Source organism: Falco rusticolus, chromosome 1 (assembly GCF_015220075.1).
Source record: "Falco rusticolus isolate bFalRus1 chromosome 1, bFalRus1.pri, whole genome shotgun sequence".
Classification (NCBI taxonomy): Eukaryota; Metazoa; Chordata; class Aves; order Falconiformes; family Falconidae; genus Falco; species Falco rusticolus.
This window is the reverse complement of record NC_051187.1, coordinates 107708746-107732535: the sequence shown is the minus strand read 5'-3', so window position 1 is coordinate 107732535 and position 23790 is coordinate 107708746. Positions and strand designations below refer to the sequence as shown.

General features: G+C 37.3%; 1 protein-coding gene across 12 annotated transcripts in view; it reads right to left on the bottom strand.

The window, feature by feature from the left end:
• The window catches only part of KIAA1109 (KIAA1109 ortholog), a 125039-nt gene that overhangs the window by 23687 nt on the left and 77562 nt on the right, over positions 1-23790 (bottom strand). For 7 of the 12 annotated variants that reach the window (XM_037394718.1, XM_037394726.1, XM_037394783.1 and 4 more), the window contains exons 49-66: positions 22967-23017; positions 19219-19425; positions 18828-19066; positions 17977-18221; positions 16465-16570; positions 13029-13126; positions 12549-12734; positions 11441-11609; positions 10699-10910; positions 8488-8686; positions 7873-7932; positions 6411-6637; positions 5697-5897; positions 5359-5489; positions 4056-4179; positions 2939-3048; positions 1372-1462; positions 777-839 (exon numbers count right to left, since the gene is read on the bottom strand). In XM_037394718.1, coding sequence (XP_037250615.1) covers positions 777-839; positions 1372-1462; positions 2939-3048; positions 4056-4179; positions 5359-5489; positions 5697-5897; positions 6411-6637; positions 7873-7932; positions 8488-8686; positions 10699-10910; positions 11441-11609; positions 12549-12734; positions 13029-13126; positions 16465-16570; positions 17977-18221; positions 18828-19066; positions 19219-19425; positions 22967-23017 — 2719 coding nt within the window. The remainder of the gene's footprint in view (positions 1-776; positions 840-1371; positions 1463-2938; positions 3049-4055; positions 4180-5358; positions 5490-5696; positions 5898-6410; positions 6638-7872; positions 7933-8487; positions 8687-10698; positions 10911-11440; positions 11610-12548; positions 12735-13028; positions 13127-16464; positions 16571-17976; positions 18222-18827; positions 19067-19218; positions 19426-22966; positions 23018-23790) is intronic. The other 5 variants (XM_037394755.1, XM_037394813.1, XM_037394802.1 and 2 more) reach the window with 4 other exon arrangements.

The following is a 23790-nucleotide window of genomic DNA, read 5'->3' as shown; positions in this document are numbered from 1 at the left end:
CAAAGCACATTTCTATGTTTCATTTCCCTCTCTCTCAGGAACAGGAACTTATTTCCTGGGAGCATGAGTTGGAAGGGAGAAAAAGTACTTTACTGTCTCTTGAGTTTGTTTTTCTGTTTCTTTGTTTGGTTTATGTTTAGATTTGCTTTTATTGGTTTGGTTTTTGGGTTTGGCTGATTTTTTTTAAAAAAAAAAAAACCCATAACCTGTACTATGTTCGCTAAACACGTTTTTTTAAAGCGGTTAAACTCCACCATTTGTTCTCTGGGTATTTTGGCACATTCCCTACTCACGATTATTTGAAAATGTCTTAATCTGCATTAAATAAAGGAATTCCAACAGAAATAAAAAGTGAGAAGATGCCTTCCCACCTAGCAATTATTTTGTACTGGTGTTGATGCCTGCAGCCTTGGAACACAATGTAACAGGTGAAGGCACACATACTAAAATCCTCTTCTAAAGCACATGTCAAGGCTAGACTTACATCACTTTACATCAGCCTCGACCAGTCTTCATAAATATACAAACAAAATTCCAATAATTTATTTTACAAAAGGTAGCAAGTTTTAAGTCTACATAAGGGTGTAGAAACACTCTGGAAAGTTTATCAACATTCATGTTCTTCTGCTTGCTTTACAAATTTAAATCTAAATATTTTCAAATTTTATATACATTCTGTTTAGCTAAGCGCAAAAGAGATGAAAACATTGAAAAGCAGTTCCCTGTGAAATAAGTTAGTTCTCTGGCAAAGAATACTTGTTTCTTCTCAGAAATACCTGAAAATACCCTTCCCCTGGACAGCTGGATTGTTGTGCAATCCCCAAAGCTGTTTTATTCAACTTAATTAGAAGTAGAAAAAAAAAAAATTAAAACAATTACAATTATCTCAGCCATGCAAGAACAACATGATAGGAGCATTTTAAAAAATAAGAAAACATAACAACCACCAAAACCAGTAATTCAACAATCCATTTGAAACACACATAAGGATATACTCGTAGGGCTACAGCAAACTAATACCCATTTCCAAAATTCTAAAGAAGTTCAAACACAAAAAATACTGATTTTTTGCATGCTTCTGATAAAAACTCCTAAACAACTGTATTACTACGTCAGTCTAAAAAAAAAATAATCTCAAATATTTTCTCTAATGCTTCAATTAATTTCTGTGTTAAGAAACCAAACCACTTCTGTCTTCTATCAAAACAAATCTGTCTTCCAAACCCACACGAATAATTTGAGGCACACAAACAGAAAGAGACACACAAAAACATAGAAGCAATCCAAGTCTGCCTAGGTGTACCTATCTCATGAACTTCAGACCAAACGGCACAGCAAATACCATTATATGGCATATAAAGTAATTCTTACAGAATCTTGTATGTTGAAAGTTACTCTTGGCCCAGGAGATGCAGCATCTACACGGATATCCGGGAGGTCTTCACTGTCTCCTAGTCGAGAGCTGTAAGCAAAACCAAAACACAACAGCTTGTTGAGTTTTACTACAGGGTTTGAGGTTCATGCAAAATGTTTAACTGCACAGATATAAGGCAATACGAAAGTACAGTCAAGACTTAGGATCTTGTTATGGAAGAAAGTATAAAATCATAATTGAAGCACTTAGGGTTCATGGAAAGGCAAAGGGAGGGGGAGGAAGGAAAGAGAAGGAAGCCACACATTGCTGGGCCAGTAGTCCATTGCTAGCCAGCCTCTATTTGTTTCTTTATCCAAGTTTGTCAGTCCTGAGTGAACACACATAAATTATAAAAAACCAAGATATTTGTGGTCAGCCATGTGGGACCAAAGCAAGGGGGCAGATCACGTATTCTCTGGTGCAACTAAAATGATTTGGTCTTGCAGTATATGCATACTACTTTTCCTTCACAACCAAAGTAGTCATTAAAGTTTTTCAGAACTTCTTTCTTATAGAGCAACAGAAAAGCAGAAAAGCCCTGTTATCCTTCCCATACACAATTTCTGCTTCTCTTCAGATAACCTTGTGAAAAGGTAAAATGAAAGTGGTTTTCATCTGACAGATCTTGAACTAGAATCTTCATGACTTCAACACCTGCTCTGCTTTAACTATCAAGAATGCTAATTAATTCAGAAAAAATATTCCTTTTCAATGATACCTTGAAAAATTCACTTTAGAGTACTTCTAATGCGGGTTTTACAATGGAATAGCTGCTGTTCGGTATTTTCACATCTGGACTTAGAAATTTCCACTCACTTTGACAGAAATATCTAAATTTGAAGCAAATTTCTATTAAGAATTTCTATTCTTACAGAAAAAAAAATAATCCAAAGAATTCTAACACTCCTCTCCATCTTTTTAATTTTCAAATCTTTTATATGTAATTCACAATAATGCAGCACATTTTTATTTTCAAACTTTGAATGCTTCAGCTGGCTCTGTAAGAGCAACAGACTTAAACACACATACTCTGAAACAGAAGCAAATACTTCACTTGGAGGCATCATTATACAACTACAGTTTGCTCAGCAGCCATTAGATGATTAAACAAAACAATACATATTATACAGGTGAAAAGAATCTCCTTTTCTTCTCATTACAACAGGCAGATGACTGTAAATTAAGTGTAAAAATCGATATGATTACACTATGCTATTTTTCCTTACACACATTTCTTCAGTATATGTCTTGAAAGCAGGATTCTGTAGAAAGGGTTAACATTAAGTTGTTGAAATGGAAACTTCTCATTTAACATACTACCAAGTCTGTCAAGAAAGGAGTTTCAAAACAAGATGAAAAGTTGCTTTTTAGAACATGCCTGTCTTCCAGAATGACCTCCTCCTATCCAGTTCCACCACCTACAGCCGTTGCCTATAGTAAAAGGGCTCTTATGGCCAAAGTCCGAAGTTTCCTCTTATCTATGCTATTGTTGCTATCACAGACCTCAAACTACCAGAAGCTTACCTTGTTCTGTCCATTCTCTTCAAAGGTGGTCTTCCTGATGCCGAAATACTCTTAGATCGGCTATAGCTGGGTTTGTAGCTAAGACCCCATTTGTCTTTCAAGGAGGCAGCCTAAAAAAAAAAGTAATATTTAAAACACAACTGACAACACAGAGAAGAACTCTGGCAAGCTAAAATACTATTTTACACAGGTGTGCCAGTAAAGAAGAAAAGATTTTTTTTGTTCTGTAATAGCTAAAATGCATCTCTTATCAGCATTTGCCACCATCTTCATCTTGCCTCTAGATATACGTTCACTTTTCATACTTGCTGAAATTGGCAATACCCTGTGGCCAGGGGAAAAGTATACCCCAAAGCTAATAATCCAAGTGCTTTGGCAAACATCCTTCCAAACTACCACTATAGCAACAGAAGAACATGAACTAAAACGAGAGCACCTGAGATACAGCTGCAAGCAGATTACTGTTTGGAAGATCTTTTCTTATTAATGAAGCATCATACTTGGAGCTCCTGCACTAGGACACACTGAAAATAACGTTTTGCCAAGTTTGTTACCAGGGTCTGGGACAACAGCCACGCATTTGTGGATTATCAGCAACACCGCTTGGTTTTTTGTCTAGTTTCTACTAGTGTCTATGCTTAGTAGCTTGGTTTTGTATCATCTAACTTTGCAAATACACTGTTTATATATAGAACACGATTATAGAAAGCACACATGCCAAGTAGAACATAATAGGCATCTGTCATTAGCCCAGGCAGTTAACATGCTTGCCTCTGCATCTGCATTCATCACCCCAATAAGGAATCATTTTAAAATCTGCTGAGAGAAAGATTAAACGACATCTTCAAATACACATTTTCCGACTATTTCTTCTGAGTGCGCAAAAAACCCCCACTTACATTACATTATCTGTGACATTTCAGTTTTCCTATCACCATCATTACAAAGGAGAAAAACCTTTCCCCGCTCCCTCCTAAAGGTACAGGGGTTGCTGAACAATTTGATATTCTTAACCTCCTTTTTCCCATTACTAACATCTTTGCTTTAATCAACATGCAGAGAAGAAAGATGCAACGCAAGCACTATCATATTTTTAATGTAACTTAATACTGCTCACCCTCATACTGGACCTGCGTAGCTTTTTACGAACATCCCGGCGGATATCATTCACAGCCACCGACTCCAGCTGCTGATAGCGCTGAATTTCTTGATTTATAGTTCCTTCACTTGCACCTAATTTTCTGGGGATAAATCATGGTTGAGTTATCTTACAAATAGGTGATATTATTTTCACCACTTCAAAATCTGTGTTGCAGTGATACTCCGCTTTCCCCCGGAATGATCCCATGTTCTAATTTTTTTGCAGTAGTTACTTATGACCAGTGCCAAATATAGCTGCAGGAGATTTATTTTGTTTCATGACACAACTTTTTGTCCGGTGTAATATTCTGAGGACTCTCTGATTTTTAAGGTTTCTGTCTCCAGGTGACTTTGCAAAGCAGAATGAGGATGCAGAACAAACTAGCATGCAGGGAGACCCCCAAACAACAGTGCTAGCATGATGCTAAATGAGGTGGAGAATAAGAAAGGCTATGCAGCAACAAACTTGATTCAAAAAGCCCTAGCTGTAACAACCAGATCAAGGACCTTCTATACTTTCAATCACAACAGCTCTCTAAAAACAAACGTGATTGACAAATCTGAGAATCCACAGCAGGATGAAGAAAAATCCTCCTGCTGTAACAGTCCAAAGCTTCTGTTTTATTTAACACATCGTTACCAAGCTCTGCCCTCCCATCCCAGACATATCCATTTATAGTAAGTCTGTCTTAGGGAAGGGGGGAGAAGAAAACCCCAACCAAACCCACAAAACCCAACAAACCACGACTGTGAAAAATTATTCATAAAATTCACAGAAGTTCAGATGAAATGTATGAAATTGGAAAGAATTCTTTCTTCGGGGTTTTCTCAAGTACAGCATATGAGATTTAATTTTAAAATATCACCTACGAGATGCAAAAATACTCAATTTAAATATTTTTTTCTTCTTCCAGTGACAAAGACTAAGGTTATTACAGTCACAAAGTAATATATTTTGTTAATCACCATGATAATAAATCAAGATGGAACTATAATTTTGAATCAATAGGAAACTGATTATAATCAGCCATTGTGATTCAGAACCAGAAAAAGTATAGACTAATTAAACACTTGGGGAAGAAGTTGAGAAATTTGAGAGACTACTTGCATGTATATTTTTTCCTTATGGAATCCAAAACAACAATTTTTTATTTTTCAATAAATAGAACAATTTCCACTTGACCATCACGATGCCACAAAACATGTGTGATAAGAAAAGAAAGTCAGCTGCAGTTTTTTATTCCCAAACTTTGTGCAAGTTAAAGCAAAACTCAACTTACTTTAAGTCATCAATAACTTTAGCTTGCTCATTGAGTTCTCGAATATCAACTAAACGTTTCACATATTTTCTTCCTCGTTGTTCTCCAGTTTGGATACTAGAAACTCCCTGCCGTCGGTGATCAACAATCTCCTATTTAAAATAAACATTTAATTAATGCCCTCATCAAAAATTGGGCATTAGCATAATTAAACAACAGGCAAAGAGAATTTCACACCGTAAAATTTGGACTAGTGCATGCAAAAGAATCAGTTTCATCTCAAAAGGCAGCTGATTGGATTTTTTTTCCAGTGATCCAAAACCCATCATTCAATCAGACACACTGTAACTACTACATACATGTCCCCACGAGCAGGATCTGCCTGCTTTCATATGTGATCTGCTAGACTGGAGAGAATCACACCTTGCTGACCCCAATAGATATTCTACAGGAACAGAGTATCGATGGTTTGGGGGGCTCAAACCCAGGAGGTGATTTACAATCCGCTGCCCAAATGTTAGCTTGCGCACATCTCCACATAATGAGCCTCCACCTGATTTCTAAACAACAAACAGGAACATTAGTGTTCTGGGATAACGTTTTCACTGTTGGCAGGCAAGAGACATTTAAGATAGCCATTAAAGAACACTGTTAAAATGTTGTTATGTGAAACCAAACCGCAAGGTCAGCAGCATAGCAGGTAGAAGTACCAAAAAAGAATTTTTTTCATTTGCTCATGTCAGTAACTTACTCTTTCTCCTGTTAAGAAAAATCCATGTACAGCAACAGCTTTTCCGGTTAAGGCACCTTAAGTTAGGTATTGTGTCTTCATATTTTCAAATCTAGATTGATATTTCCACATAGCACCAGTACAAATACAATCTGTGATTTCTTGCCTTTGAGGCATGAGGTTAGAAAACTAACACACAAGCTTTTCTGATTTGCAACAAGAGTTATATGAGCCATAAGGAACAGCAGGCTGAACTTAACTCAAGCTAAGATCTTTCTATTTGACTGAAGACTTTGTCATACTTTTTCCGATTAGCAGCACTTATTTTGGTTGATTCACTTACTGCATGTATAGTAGGAGACATAGTGTCAACTTCATCCTCATCTGAGAGGTCAGCTATGTTTACAGAGTTGAGGTCAGCGATATCATCAATGTCTTCTTCTCCTGTCAACGTTGTGAGAGTGTTGCCCAAAGCATTCAATCTTTTCCCAATGTTTGGATCCATGTGGACATCTATACCACACATCTTCCATAACACATTCAGCGTCCAGGTCCCAGCACTACTACTTTCTGTATCAACAAACAAACAAAAAAAGTTTAACTGTTTTACCTCTTAGTGTATACTGAGTTACGTCCTAGTTAGCCAAGACAGTGTTTATCAGTTACAAAGAACTGTCTTTCCTGCCCACTCTGAGGAAAACATACTCTACAACTGAAATGCTTGCTGGAAGTACTTCACAGCTATGGAGTCAGTATTTCTTTAACAAGTGATGTACATGGACAAACCTAATGAAAATATATTCCCTTTAGCCAAGCTGATGACCAGGAAAGAGCATCTCAAACTTCAGCTCTTAGAATTGCAGCCAAGCATACTATTCCAGAACAGGTTTTCTAACAGTGAGAAACCTAAAGGATGTCTATCTGCATGTAAAACTGCTGAGCCTGTTTACAGTTTCAAGTCTTGGATGCTGGAAGATGTTACAATTTATGTGTAATGTGCCTGCTGAATACCCTGTCTTCCCAGGATTTTTCTGAGTTCCACCTTTCAGCATCAAAATACAGAACCTGTTTTAAGCAGAACTACACAAGATACTGTTTCTCCTTCTACATGGATTCATCATGGTTTTCACCATTCACAATTCCACGTGAGGACAATTTTCAATAGCTGCAGCATGCATTTCATTTCCATGTCTCCTCAGCACAAAAAAGCAAGCAGGGGACAATGAGTGAAACTACAGGGACATGAGACACTGCAGGTGCAGCGTTTGGACAGAGAGACAAGATGAAGCAAGCAGCAAGTATGATGGCCAAGACAGAGTATGCCAGGTATTTCCAAGCCCTCTGGAGAATGTCCAAACAACTCAGTAGGGTAGACCAGGAAGAGAGGGAGTTTGGGAAGAACAGAAGCTGTCTCAAAGTGGTGAGGGAAGAATGGGGGCTCAGGATGCAAAGTCTCAGCATTAGGAGGACTGGAAGATTTAGCAGTCCCTAGGATGGAAAGCAGTAGGGCCACACTGCTGAGAGAGGACTATTCTCCAACCAAGGAACAAACACACATACACCGTGTCTTTTCCTGCAGGTAAAAATCTAAAACCAGTGTGGCTGATGTGACTCAGAGCTTGGAAGAGCTTGGAAAGATGAAGCAAATAAAAACATGGAGGAGTTTTACCAAGAAAACAAAATACTAAACAAAAAGAAAAAAACAAACCACCAACTAAATTACAACACAGTTAGAGGACTTAAATGTCATATTTTATGAATGTTTTATTTATATAGGGCTTGATATATTAAAAGAAGTTTATTACCTGCTGCAGCCTGTCCTGTTGTCCTGGAACATACTTCGTATGTACCATCTGGCACAACACCTATATGAAACATATACACAGGTAAGGGAGACAGTGAAAGTTGCTTTAGGCCTTCCAAATTCCACCTCAGTCTCTTGCCATCCACAATTAAAGCATGAGTGGTGTTGGCTAGGAGGTTTAGTTTTAATTCCCACTGATTGACTTTTCTTTTTTAGTAAAGAGAATCTACCTGGTAAAATCCAAATTTATATCAATTTAAAATTCCACAGTTATCCCAGTAAGTTTTTAATAGTTTAATATAGATTATTTTTTCTTATCTGTCTTTCATTATGGTGAAGATTCTAGGATCTTAGGAAATTACATAAAAGCAACACATGCAACTCTTCCAACATCTCTCAGACAGAACTTACAACGAGACATATAGGAACAAAGTTATTAATAAGGAAAACCACAAAGGAATACAACCTTTTAGATACATATTATTTTGCTTTCAAAAGGCCAAAGTATTTTATCTTTTTTGGGGGAAAATTGAGCAGTTTTAAAAGTCACAGGAACAGGTAGAAGTGGATTTATATCTGAAATACTACTGTCCAGTATGAAATCACACCCACTTACATGCATTCATGACTAGATCTCCTCTTATTTCTGGTTTCCAGTCATCCCAACTTGTCTCGAAGCCATCAGCAAAGCGGATACAGAAGTTTTTAAAATGACCTTTGCTAACTAAAGACTCTGAGGAGCAGGCAGTGATTAACGTGCTTTCAATAGTCAGGACTAAAGCAGAGCCAGTGTCAAGATCTGCAGTGTGGTTAGACTGGAAAATAAAATCACAGAGAGAATTTACTGGTCATGGCAATGTCAAAGTGATAATTGTACATGCGTTAAATGCTGTTTATCTTTCCCCACTAGAAAACCAATCCTCTTCTTGTATCTCTTTGTATTTTTTCCTTCTACGCACAAAGTTTCAAAAGCATCACATCTGTCCATACAATGTCTTGCATCGTCGTTTCCTAAATACAACACCTAAAGTGTAAATATATTAGGGCATCTGGAGTCAAGCTTATCTGGAAAAGGAAAGAAAATCCGTATATGATCAAGGACTATATCATCACAGGCTATGAACCGTTTGACCCTACGACCACAGAACACATGCCCAGGATTGATTCTGTTCTCCAAGAAGTGCTGCACATGAATTGATTGAACAATGATGAAGAGTAGCTTTAATTTTTACATGATTTTGTGGTGCTTATTTTGATATCTACAATTATGCCATGTCTTAAATACACAAGCTGATTGTTTTCCAGTCCTTTCTATACAAAGGTCTGTAATTTTATTTACCTGCAAAAAAGGCCACATATTCTGTTCTATAATGCTAGAATCCTTTTGATCCAGCATAAGTATTGTGAACATGCTATTCTATATACAGCTTAAGACTTTGTGAGCCAAAAAAAATTTTTATAATTTACTATAATTTCTAACACATAAAATGCCATCTGCTTTGTCCATAGCTGCCAGATGGAAGATTCCCAATCAAAATGTTATGTCATTATAACTTCTAGGTTACTGGCCTCATTACTCCTTCATGTCTCTATGCATTACGACTATTTTCTTCTATATCATTAAAATGATTCATTCCTGTTCTGGAATTATTCCCCATTAAGAATACACCCAGTTCAACATAGGAAAGGTCTCTGAATCCAAGGTTTTCTCTCAAAGCCATTAACATCACCTATCCTAATAACGTTCCAGTTCCACTGTAGTATCTTCAATTTTATACTTAAGTGCAGATCACACCTTCGCATTATATATGAAGAGACAGGCACAACTGCAGTCATTTCTAAGAAAGGCACAACAGAGGGAATACAGGTCTGCACAGAATTGTTTCTTACATGAGAATAAACACAGAGATGTTCATGAAAGCTAGGTCCACTGATTCAGGTACTCTCCTGTCTATCTGAAGACAGAATCAATGAGCAGAGCTAAATGTCATTGGGGAATGTGCTGGATCATGCTACGCTGGCTGTCAAGAAACTCGGCAAACTGTAGAGCCAGCGAAGGAGGAGCTGCAGGGCCACAAAGCACACCCTGAGAACGCATTACTGAGCTGTGCATCGTTAAACTTAAGACTCAAAAGAGAGCTCAGAAACATAACGCAGTGCATGTTCCCTTACAGAACAAGCTGGGTTAACACATCGCACAATGCCCTGTGTAGGCATTACTTTAATACAGAACCTAGTTAACTGCACATTAAACAATACATCATCCTGTGTAACATATTAGCCTTACCCCCTACTATAAGGATACACTTTTTGTCAATGACTACATTTTAAACATCTTTAATCCAATCTGAGTAAATAAAAGTAACTGTTTGAAAACATATATCTATATATGTCATAGTTATTCATAGCCTCATTCCTTGTTTTAATTAAACAAACGAGTCAAAACATAACATTAAAGCCAACAGTTTTCAGAGTTTTTCTATCTATAATCATACGAAAAATAAAGGATTAATTGGGATTTGTGATGGAAGCTTTCAAGAAAATACGTTCCATTTGAAACAATTCCAAGGACTTTCCAAAGTGCTGAGCTCATATGCGGTGTAAACAAGAATCCACTACATTTCCCCAAAACACACATACGAACTAAAACATGCATAACCCCAGGTCTTCTATAAATGAGAACACCGTTTCTATTACAAGCAATGTCACTATTGCAACTATCAGCATGCTATAACTTTTGCACTGGTGTGATAAAAAATTACATTTGTGGACATTGGGTATTTCAACAGACTACCAACAGTCACATCGCTTTAGACATTCTGATTACCTGAGGTGTGTTTGTGATGGGCAGGCAAATTCCTAAGTCATTGACAGTCAGCTGAAGAAAGAGGGTTCCAAAAGCCTGTGCAGAGGTTTGCTGGATTCCAGGCAGCATATCTACTACTTCTTTTGTGGCCATATGAATATCTTTATGTAAAGCCATTCTCTGTTCATTCCAGTTGTCATATGCAGCCTTGTAGTTCAGCCAAAAGAGCACAGCTTTATGAAGAAAACAGAAACGTTTCATTAAAATCAACACATACCCCCCACCCCCCCCAAAAAAAGCACATTCACTACATAAAGTTAATATTTTTTTTTTTTTTTCATTTTTACCGTTTCTCCATTACTTTAAGACACTGTATGTTCAACACTGGATGGACACACACATATATTCGGAAGTAGTGAAGAGCAGTTGCAAAGGGCAAGGTGGACAAAGCCAAGCATTTAGCATCAAAGTCAGCATGTTAAAATAGAGACGGCGACGCCGTTCTCAGCATTATTCATTTGTGAAGACTTACAAAAGCAACTTCCTCCAAACCATCTGAAAACTCATCACCTTAGCAAATGGAATTTTTGACATGAGGAATTTTAACCTGTCAGCATGCAGTAGATCTCCTACATTTCCCAACTACCTGACATTTTGATTTAACATGAAATATACTAATGTTGAATAGTCAAGCCTCTTGAAAAAACCAAAACATAGCTTCCTCAGAATTAAGCCAAATTTGTAGCAATTATCTCTTCAATACCTCTATCAAAGGCCACAGGCTGAGCAAAAACAATTGGTCTGTTCAAAGTAATGAGCACGGCTTCTCTATCTGATGAACCACTGATTTCTTCTCGGAGAGCATTTCTTAATCCAATTCTTGTTTTGAAATAGGCAACTTGATGAAAGTCTGAGCCAGCTTCTTCATAAACCTTAAAACGTTCAAAAATTGGGAAGGGGGAAGGGATTGCAGCAGGGAGGAGTTCAGGGGCAGGAAAAAAATTTTAAAAGCAAATCACTGCATTTGACAAAATGTGAAATTACAACAAGAAGTAAAGCTGTCTCCTTTACCCTTTTTCTCTTCTAGCCAAAGCTCCTTTCAGGATATTAAATTTTCTTACATCAGATTCTGATTGCAGCGTTCTTTTCCTTATTTATTATAAAATGTAACTAAAATAGCTATTTATATACCCAGATATACAATTGTGACAGTACATTTATAGGTTCTAAGATTGGTATTTATTCATTTCTAGGCATCACAAAATACTCTTCTATCATAGAATTAGTGATTTCACGTTAACAGTGGGTTTAAGACTACAAGATACAACTGTCAAACTAAGACAGACACACTAGGTCAAAATGTAGGTCTAGACAAGTCTGGGTCTTGTCTGGTCTTATTATTGCATTCATGTACCCTAAAAATAATAGCATTATCAACAAAAAATTTAAATTGGACTCAGTAGCATGGCCAGTACTGTTGCAAAGGGCTAGTAAGTTCCGAGATATTAACAGCATGAGAGAAATTAAAGAAGAAGGGAAAAAAAAAAAAAAAAAAAAAAAAAAAAAGGGAAAGTAAAGAAGAGCCCATACTTCACTCCTTCTATCTTCAATGCACATACACTGGCCTTACTAATTCTCCTGAAATGTCATCTTCCCTTCTTGACTCAAATGAGAAAGTTTATTTTACATGACTAATTTACCAAAATACGAGGGCATATTGATGAAGTAAATTTCCACAACTATGTGCTGCAGAATGCTTAAACTTTTATTACAAAAAAAAAAAAAAAAAAAGCTAAAACCCCCACCCAGTCATGTATTTTTTTAATCCCACACTCTGAAGAAGAGCACATGCAAAGATGATGAACACTAACCTGATGTTTAACAATCTGTCCTAGTGCCAGATTTAAATCCACCTGGCATTTCCCAAACAGTTTGAGGTAGCTGCTACTTCCAGGCATTGCTTTGGTTTGCAGTCTGTTTGAGAGTTCAAGTTCTATCAGTCCAGTTTCAAATCTCACAGCTCGCATTGAGGGAGTTGTAGCTGTCACTTGAATTCCCTAGTGAATAAGAAAGGTACAACATTATTGGGATCTAGTTCAGAGACATAAAGAGAAGGGAGGAAAAAAACCCAAACAAAACACGCAGCAAACCCCCCTTTTCACCGTGCAGCAAAAAGAGGACGTAACAGTTTTTCAAAATGCAGTGCTACTAAGCTGTCTTAAAAGATTACAGGAACCAAACTCAAGGTCTTTTTCTCCACGCGGATTATTCCTAATTCATTAAGATTTGAGGTAAAAATCCAAAAACCATCAATAGTATCTAGGACTGCTGTTTTGTCATCATAAGGTTACCTTAAACTGTAGGCTCAATGAGTAAAGAAGAATTTTTGGTTTTTCGCCATCAGTTGTACCATCATGTTCATTCCAAAGAGGTATTGGCTGCTCCCCTCCTGTACACATTAAATATGCACATTCAGAGTTTTAACACAGCAAACATTTTCAAACAAACAGATACTAAACCAAAAAAAAGGTGACAGTGAATTAAGCCGCATTTTAAACAGTCACTAGTTGAAGATTTATAAAACCAAATATAGGCTGAAGATGTAAGACATCAGTGCAGATTCAGGTTGTTACATATAACGAATAGCTCTCTACTAACTGTACTAAGTCTCTGCGTCTCTAACACTACTACTAATTCTCATGTTCCTCCCTCCCAGGAAACTTCCCACAGGAAGGCTCAAAGCCTCCAAGGAGTAACACCTAGTTTTCAAAAAGATACATTGGTGTAGGAGCTGAGGAGTATCTCCTAATTATCTGACAATAAAAATTAAATACTTGAACGAATACCATGCAAATTACATGAAAAGAGGATTTGAAAGTCTATCAGTATTTTTTCAATGACAAGAGGAAAGAGTATCTTGTGATTATTTTGTTTTTGTGTTTCCTTCCTCATCCTGGCATATTTCATCCCACGTCACATATTCCCACAAGCCCTAAACTGAAGAAGCAATCCTGGTTTAAATTCTCCTTGAGATTTGATCTACGTTCAGTCTCAGTTTACAGGAAGGTCTTGTTGCTGGAAAGGGCTGTCACTCTCTCCATATATGCCAGTTCTTCTAATTAGATAAAAAATAGGCAGTTAAATCGCAGATTTAGAAAAAAACACCCACAAGCACACAACAACAGTAAATTTTTGTCACTCCATTTTTCATCTGGATATTTCTTCTCCAAATAGTTTTAACAACCTCCTCCTCCTTTTGTTGTTTAGGGTAAGGGTGGGTGTATGTGTGAGTGTTAAGTCCCATCCCCAGATATTCTCAACTAGGATCACGTAAAACTACAATGGCAACCTAAGGGTTCTGAGCAAGAAAACTAACTCATCCTTCATATATTCTCCACATGCATATTACAGGCTATTTTTGCAATGACATTTCTTCACAAAGTTTACAATGCATTTGCCAGTTTAAAAAAGAAAAAAGAAAGAAAACAGATACCACTTTTAAATAAAATTTCTCCATCTACACTCTCACTTAAACGAGCGTAATTTTCTTGAATGAAACTAAATTAGAAGTTAGACTTGAATCTTTACATAAACCAGTGCAGAAAGTTCCAAGAGTCTGAAAGCTGACACCTGCTGTCTGTAAATCAACACTGCCCTCAGCTTGCAGATGGAACTACTATGAACTGCTCTCTCTGTTCATTACCTAGCCTTTAATCTGTACAACTCCACCTTAAATAACTGGAACTTACCCGGGTTTTATAAGGATAACATGCATTCGATATTTGAGTGTAACAGAAACCATAAACAGAAAAAACACTTTAGTATACTATCCTAAAAGGAATTTTCAAGCCATGTAAATTACTTTGTTGCAAATCAGAAGGACAAAAGCTGTCTTCCACGCCCACTGTTCTGCATTCAGCACCCAGACCCACGGATCACTGGCAGCTGACTACATTCCTGCTGAATTTCCAAAATATGGAAGGTAGCAGTCACATTTCAAAAACCATCAGGCTGCTACTCCTAATACAAATTTACGGTCTGGAAAAGCAAAAAACCAGCAATGATACCAAATTCCTCATATAAAACAGAGGAAAGAATGAACTCTAGAGACTGAGAAATGTTGTAAAAGAAATCTAATACAGGTTTCCCTTTTTACCACTTTATGCTCCTCTGTAAAAACTGTTCTAATAGAAGAATGACAGCTGTTGAAGGTTAATTCTTCCCCTAAGTGTTCTCTTACTACTCAATGCTAATATATTTTGTGTGAAACAAACATCAGGGTGTTATAGATTTGTTCTTCTCATTCAGGGATTATGGCATTTTCTATTTTCTCCACTGCATCGAATCCTTCCTAAATATAAAAAATCAGTTATATTTCTACGACAGCTTTTTAGGATAACTCAAAAAGTGTTAAAATTAATACTACTTGACATTTCACCTGCTTTTGAGTATTTATTCATATTTGTCATCCTGTAATATTTTCTCTCAAACATACATCCTTCTTCCTCTAAAAAGATAACTAATGAAATTCATATTCCCTTTACCTCCCCTGGTTATTCTTCTTTCTTTTTACCTTCTTTATTATTATTTCTTAATAGGCAGACAATGTTTCTTACTCATTACTGCTTGTCCTTCTAATTCATTTACTGTTTACCCTCATCTGCCAATTCTTGTTTTGACCTAAAGAACAACAAAATGCTTCCACAGTTCTCATTTGCTTTTCTGTTAGTCTCCTCATCCATCATGTAACATCCACTGTAAATTATATTCCTGGCTTTTCTTAAAACTATCAAATAATATCTAACGTGTCAAAGCTTCCAGTCCTTATGTTTTCCCTCAGAGTAGTCACATATCAGAAAAAATAGGGTCATTTTGTACTCTTTCTTCTTTTTTTTTTTTTATTATTTTCTCCAGTGCGGAGGATGATAGAACTTGTTTGCCATTAAAATATTACTGCATGGGAGAAGTTACCAGCTTTTTGGTTTGCTTTCAGTTCGTGAACACAGACCAAGTCTCTAACAGTAAAAACTAGAAAGTGAGTGGATCTGGTTTTAAATGCTGTGTAAACTGTGACTTGGTCAAACAGAGTTTTCTATGTAAGAAAATAAATGTTTTATAACTTTGGCTGTCTAACATCAAACAGATGAATACACAATGTAGACTGCACTAAGTGACTTTGGAACTCTTCTCTAAAATTAGGTTAAAAAAACCACTATTTTCTTCTGAAAGTTTTTTGAGAACAGAAGCCAGCCTAAATGACAGAAATAATACAGTCGTTTCTGAGTATACAGCATGAAACACAAAGCAATCTAATGAATAGCCAAATGCCTTTTTCAACCAGTTCTGAAACACATAACCTGCTATCAAAAGAGCTAGGAATCAGCAGACACTAATACCAATATTGACACTATTTTCCCCGGACGCAGCTGTTTTCCTTTAAGAGTATATGCTGATGTTATTTTATGAAATTCAGTGTCACGATCTGCATTTTATAGGTAAACAAAGTGAATACAGACAGTAAGCCAAGTAAGATCATGTCACAGACACAAGGGCTAGCATCCAAAATGATGAACCATTCTGCTTCCCAATAAAACACCTTATTCAGATAGAGCTACAAAAACTTCCCAGAGCCTCTGTCGCTACTTGCAACTCCAGCTCTGCTGCTCAGAGTGCCAGATGCAAAGGACAACCTCTGTGAAATAAACACCTCATCCAAGAGCTACACAACGTTGCCATAAATGAGGTTTAAGGATCTCACTTAAAGTTGGTTTTAAGTGTTCTGCTTACCTGAAACCTTCTGTATGACTTCATTTACTTCCTTCATGAACACTTTTTGCACAAATACTAAGTGATTTAAAAGATCAGTTGTGAGATTATGTTCAAAAGAACCAACCTGCAGAAATATAAAATTTTAGAACAAAACTTTAAAAGTTAACATACATATGGTTTCACGACAACACATTTTTAATTTTCAGGCATACCTTTTCAAGTCCAATTATATTGTTATTGGCATTAAAAAAAAAAAAAAAGAACATTACATAGTTTTGTCTTGCCATTTTTCTGCTGTGAATACCTATCAGAAAACTGAAGGACATACACTATTAAAAGGTTTATTCTCCTGTTTAAGTTTAGCTGAGACAATAAAATGCAGGACTCTATTAAGGTTCAGGGATGTGTGCAAAATGCTACTGAATTTCAGACAGTAAATTGTTACCAGAACAAAACAGAAATGAGCTGTCAACCTCCAAAAGTACGTTATTCTAGTCACTGTATATGAACAAGTTTACCAATACCTTCAGTGGCAAACTTATTATGTGTCCAATCTAATATTAAAGAATATTCCTAAGGAACTGGAGTCTGCCCAAGAATGTTTAAATTCACCATGAAGGCTTTTAAAGTAAAATTATGATACAGATATTTTCTAAAACTACTTGCACTTGGCTTTTGCCTTTGCTAAGCAGCCCCTCCCTCTTTTTTTACATGCTCAACAAATTCAAAGACCATTCCGTTCAATTCAAAGAAGGTCCTTCTTCAGCCAGGAAACAACTCAAATGGGTTAAACAAAGAGCAGCACCCAATGAAACTTCTCCCATAAAGACACACATGTCAGAAGTCTCAATTACGAACATGCTGGATCATTTTTCTGACCAAAGAAAAAGTTAGCAGAAAAGCCCCGCATTTCCCCACCAGATCGGTTTCTTTTAAGCAGCACCACTTTTCTCTCTGTGAAAAGCAACCGTGGAAATTGGTACAAAAATAGAGCTGGTGAGTAGAACACACTGTGTCGAACAGAAAATTTTGTGTCATTTACTAAGGTTATATATAGCTTCTCCTAGCCATGGAGCTGCCTAATCATGAAAAAAAAAAGAAGTTATAAACCAATAAAATTATTTTTCATTTTTTAAATATTACTTTTTGCAAAATATACGACTATCTGATGCATTAGCATCCGCTTTCGGTTTAAAATTATACTTTCTTTGAATCATCAGCATAATATACTTCTCTGCTTCACTAGTGAGAAATATTGTCATTCCAAACTGTTTGCACAAAATATCATATTCAAAATCCTCCGATACAGTGGCCTTGAGTGCTGAATATGTTTGGCTGCTCATCAAACTAAGGACTGAGAAAGTTCTATTTCAGTGTCACGCATTTACAAATGCTCTATTTGGATGAACCTGTAAACCTGAGAGTGCTGAAGCAGGCAGATCACAACAATAATATGAAGATGCACATACAGAAAGGTAACAGAATGGAAAGAACATGCTGTCAAAGATGACTACTGTCTTCAACACCTACTTCAGCCACACAGCGTAAGTAGTTCCCCTGTAGATAATAGCCCTGCTTGGCAGGGAGTTCATCTATGCTCCAAATTTGGTCCGAGTAGGTATCGTGTTCCTCCATGATGTATTTGCCTGACATAGTGACAGGAGGAAGGTTGAGACTTGCCGAAGGAGGAATGGTCGACATATCAGTGGCAGAGACTTTTGAAGTGAAGCGCAATCTGTGACTTGGAAGCTCAAAATTAAATCTAGTTTGGGCCCCTATAAAAGGAAGATGGGGAAAGAAAGGGTATAAACTGGCAAAATGATCTTTTATACATCCTTAAATTTAAAGAAACTTTTGGAATAATAATAATAATAATAATAATAAATGATCTTTAAGCTACTATTGAAGTGCATAGACCTCTAGAGCTATAAATACCCACTCACATGATTCTGGGTTTTCTTAATTTTTGAAGACAATGAAGACTTCACTGTAATTACATGGAGAAGGGAGTCATACAAACCACCTCATGTATTGAAGCTCTATAAGAGTATTCTCAAGTAGCCTTACAAAATCAGAATATAATTAATTGAGGATCATAAACTGATTTTAGCAGTTAGAGGGAAGCTTCCTGAGAGGAAGCTATATATGAATGTATATACATGTCTTCATCTACGCAGCCTCTGGCAATTGTGTATAGCAACAAGAGAGTAAATTCTCTGTATGGCCTCATCTGACTGAAGTCCACAGTCAAAAACATAAGCTGACAGCAACAGATTCAGAGCTCTAGCTATAATTCAACAGAAATATCGAGTCCTCTTGGATGCTTCTAGCAAGACCAAACTATCAACCACAACGTTTTTAGAGTTTCAGAGAACTGTTACCTGTCATTCCGTGACTCCTCATTCTTCCCATCTTATATTCCGCCTTTAGAGATGGCAAGAGCGCTGCTCCAATAGCTATACCATCTATCATGGCACTGAATTTAAGAACAATGGGCTTCTTTTCTAAGCCTTCTGGGAGCTGTGGAAATTCATTTGTTTCAACAGGCGTTTGATTAATACTCGTGGGAGTCTTTTCAGAGGGCAAAGGAGTCGCAACATCTTCTTTGGTAGGCTGGGGCCTATTCACCAAGACAAAGATCAGAAAATACATCTTGTTATTCTAACACAATACACGACCAGCCTGACTCTCCCCCATAGGTTTGGATTAGCCCACGCCTGTAACGGGACGGCCAACAGCGGCATTCCGAAGTGCCGTGCAAGCAGCACTCACGCAGTTGATGGCTGCCTGATGAGATCTGAAATCTGCTTGGAGAGCTGGTGAGAGCTGCGCACCATCATGCTGTGCAGCGTGGCAGGGTGCTGAGGGATGTTGATGCTGATGGCTCCAACTTTGACCACAGCAGCATTGTTTGTTTTCAGCCCTCTCTGGGCACTATACAGGGCCTGGGATTTGGCAATACTGCATTTCACGACAGTTCTAACAGAAAAGGAAATAGGATTTATTTGCACATCTTTCAAAACAATTACAGTTTTATGTTAATTTTTTTAAGCGTTACTTGAATTTTAAAATATTCGTATAAGCGATTTTGTTTATAAACTATGTCCACATTCCTTTTTCTTTCACTTTACACACACAGATGCACTACATGCCACAAACAACTACACTACATTTAAGAGAACCACAAGTCATGCATTGGAAAAATACCCGTTAAACTGTTATTCTTGCATAACATAAGACCATTTGAGTATTACACACACTAGGCTGCACGTACACAAACAAATTTTCACACACTGAAACAAACAAGAACCTTCCATTTCAGCTCCTTTCCAGGAATAATCTGGAACCATCCTTTTCATAAGAAGATTTAGTAAAATCTGATTTTAGCATCCAAATAGGTCAGTGGAGGAAACACTCAGCAATAAATACATAGCAAGTGATAAATGGGTTTGTGAATTAATACTGATGTTTAATTGACACATAGTATTCCAAAATATGAAGTCTAAACTTCATTTGAATGTTAAGGAGGATATTGTTCAAAATGGATAACCAAGATAAAAATACAACTGCACGAAGCTGACAGTTTTTGATGTCAAAATGAAATTGTGGCATATCAGAATTCACTAAGCTCCTATTAAAAAAGATACATGGGGTAACACATTGATGTTTCTCATCTAAGGTCAATTACTGGAGGGTTACCCAACGGAAGTATATTATGTAGCCAGCACAGAATATCACAGCCTCAAAGAGAAAGTTCAGAAGATGTAGTTCATCAGCTAAAACGTCTGAAAAATAGACTCTATACGATTGCAACATTCAATGAAAGTTTCTCAATTACTGTATTTTAAGGAGCATATAAAAAATACTTCTTGCATCATGATTTAAATTGTTCTACAGACAGTTTGGTTTCATGGTGAAAGTTACAATATTCTATATATTCTAATCCCCAAGTCATTTTTCTTCCGTGAAGCCCAAACAGATGTCTCCTTATTCTAATGTTAAAATATCAGCTAGCCCAAAGCATCCCAGGTGTGGAAATGAAAAAAACAAACCAAACTCCAACCCAACATCATCATCCTTCTACTTATAATGAAGAAATACACAGCACTGTAACACAACCACAGGCCTATCAACAGCAGATTGATTTACTGAACCTCTAGAACCATTTTCAGATTTCCCCAGCTACAAGTGACCTAAAGTGGTTATGGATTAAAATTTTAGGGTAGACTGTCAAGCAGAAACAATTTCGGAATATTTGAAGAATTTACACAAGTATGATGGAGGAAACGTCTTAACTCAGAAGTATTTTCAAAAAAACATTATACAAATAAACATTACTTAAGAAAAGGACAGACTTATTTTAACCCACTTCTTTGAGACACCTATTATTTCTCTGTTGATGTTTGCTTATTTCCTGCTCTCTTCCTGCTGCCATTCTGACTGAACTACTGTCAATCCAATCAAGAACACATTTTTTCCCCCATCTATAACACAAAATACTACTGTGTTAGCTATTCCAGCATCCAAAGAACAATATTCAACTTCAGGGAAGTTGCAGGATCTCTTCCTGACCTGCACCAGACAGCCTAGACTTAACCTACCTTTGTATAGAAGTTAAAAGTAAATGTAGTTGGAATTGACATCTGTACTGAATTTACAATCACTTCCAAACATGGGAATTCATACCATTTGCAGTACTTCCTTAATTTAAAAAAATTACAGCAATACAGATGTCACAGGAGAATGAGATTTCAGCAAGATCCAGCTGTGCTTCTCTGCTAAAGTATTTCTATATTTCATGCAACAAATGAATTACACTGTCACTTCTTGGTCTACAAAAAGCCTACGCCCATCACAGACTGAGCTGCAGAACAACCGTGCAGCTATTCATTTACTTGGAATGAGCACTACACGTGATACACCTGCAGTCTGCTTACCTATGGGGATATGCCTATAACAGATCTGGTGGAATATCATTAAAATCATTAATTGATATTTAAATTATATACAGTAATGCATTCAGAAGTCATTCTATGCTCTTGCATCAATTCCATAAATAATCACTCCACAGACAAACTTGTGAAAACAGTTTTTGTCCCACTACAGAACTGGCTACAAGGCCATCACTCAACCTAACAGATTTATGGGAACGTTAGAAAAAGCGGGGAAAAAACATCAGCAGGAGGCCTGTAACACACACAGGAACTACCACACTGAGTCAGATGAAGATTCAGGCAGTAGCAGATACCTGGGGCATAAATCAAGCAATCCTTCCCTTAATTCCAGCCATCAGGGGTTTACTTTTTGAGCCAGAGGCTGCATTGTGTTCACGCCTCACCACCAGATCTACCCTACAAGGATTTGCCCAATCCTTTTAATAGTTTATACTTTTGCCGACCACATCATATGGCAATGAATTCAACTGTTCAGTGACACACTACGCAAAAAACCACTTTCTTTTGCTGGTTTAGTGTCGCTACCAGACAAAAAGGAACAAACCCCAGTCTTTTCTTTATATCACTTGCAGTTTTACAGTCCATCACCTCTCCTTCCAGAGTTACCACCTATAGAGGCCTGTATTCTCACAACACCGAGTATACACACCTGCTGTAACAAAGAGCAGTTGTACTACATCCTTCTAGAAGATACGCACTGGTGGTCTAGAGCAGCAAAAGAAACCTGTACTCAGAATACTGCTGGGGGGTGGGGAGGAAAGAGAAAAAAGGTGGAGGGGGGGAAAGGAGAGCCTCACTACTTTTGGCTACATAACTTTTCTTCTCGGAATACTGCAGGCTCATTGTGAAAAAGGGCTTCTGGACTACCAGTGCATCATTCCCCACCTTGGCTGCTACTCCCCTGAGACTCTCTGGACTTAGGCATGGGGAAGCAAGTATGCGACTAGAAAGAAGACGTTGCATCTTTGGTGAAAGCAAAGACCTGACTCACACACGCAGACATGGGGGAGACAAAAAGCATCACCTTCATTAGCAGCAGATGCACAGGCAGAGTTTTCAGGAAAACACTTTGTGTTAGCGTAGCCTGGTCAGCATGCCCAGGAATTAACCCAGCATAGAGGTAAATAAAGGCAAGAGGAATGGTCCTATTTGTGCTGAAATCACAGCAGGCGCGAGCACTCCAAGCACGGCAGTTCCTTACCAAGTCCAAAGCACATCTAACCTGCCTGCTCCTTTACATTTTATGAGCATTATGTTACCTCCTCAAAATTAGCAGAGAAGTGGATCTAACAAACTTAACAGCCAGTGAAACTATTCTAGCGTTACTGGAGTGACTGTATAGTGTAATACCTGCCCCTAAAGCTAGCCTGTTAACATTTACAAGGGCTTTTTTGGACAGGTATTTAGCAGGCTACATTAAAAGCTTATCTAGGTAATATTAGATGTTAAACTAAAATGTATTCAAGCAACATCTGCCTACACAATCACACACAGTAGGAATGCAGCCACTAGCTACACAACACAGAGTTAATCGCAAGACTATGAAACATAATAATATGACATACAGAAACTCTTGTTTGGCTGTGCTTGTAGGAGATGTAGGAAAATCCTCCAGTCTACAGATGAAGATTGAAGAGAAAGCAAGAAAAACAAAAACAAAGCAAATAAAGAATAAACATTCATGCAAAATTAGTCAGTTAATTACTTGTAACCCACAATATGACACTTACTTTCAAATTTACCTCATTTAGGATTTTGGGTTTTTTTAGGGTTTGTTGTTTGCTGCTGCTGTTGTTAAAGATTTATCATTATTTACCCCCTTTCCTTTGGTACCTTCCCTATATAGAAGCTCAGTACAATGATGAGGTAAAACAGACATAAAGAACCTCAGTTGCCTTCAGAAATCCTACATGGCTGTCAGATTCGCACTTACATTTATCCACCTGAAACACACTTAGCAGAAACAATTAGCTGGAGATACTTATGAAATACTGTATGGTTTAAGTGCTATGTATTATCTTCCAAACTACACAGAAATTAAAAGGAGAGACCCAAGTCCCATTATTTAGCCCCTTTTCTACAACATTAATATTCTAAAACCAGATCACATACTAAGGGTTACCCAACTAAGACTCAAACTGCATGAGGGTGATCTATATGACAAAGCGTTGTGGTTCAACTGTTGTTTTGCAACTCAAACAGAAAGAAGTTCATCTGGAAACAAAGAAAAATAATGCATGCCCTTTTTTGAGTTTGTGAACCTGGCAAAAAAAAAAAAAAAAAAAAAAGCCCCCAAACCAAAAACACCCTAATGTGGATGCTGAGCAAGTAATTCAAGATGTTCACGCACAAAAAGTGATTCTCCCCCCGGCCCCTGCCAAGTTGTGTC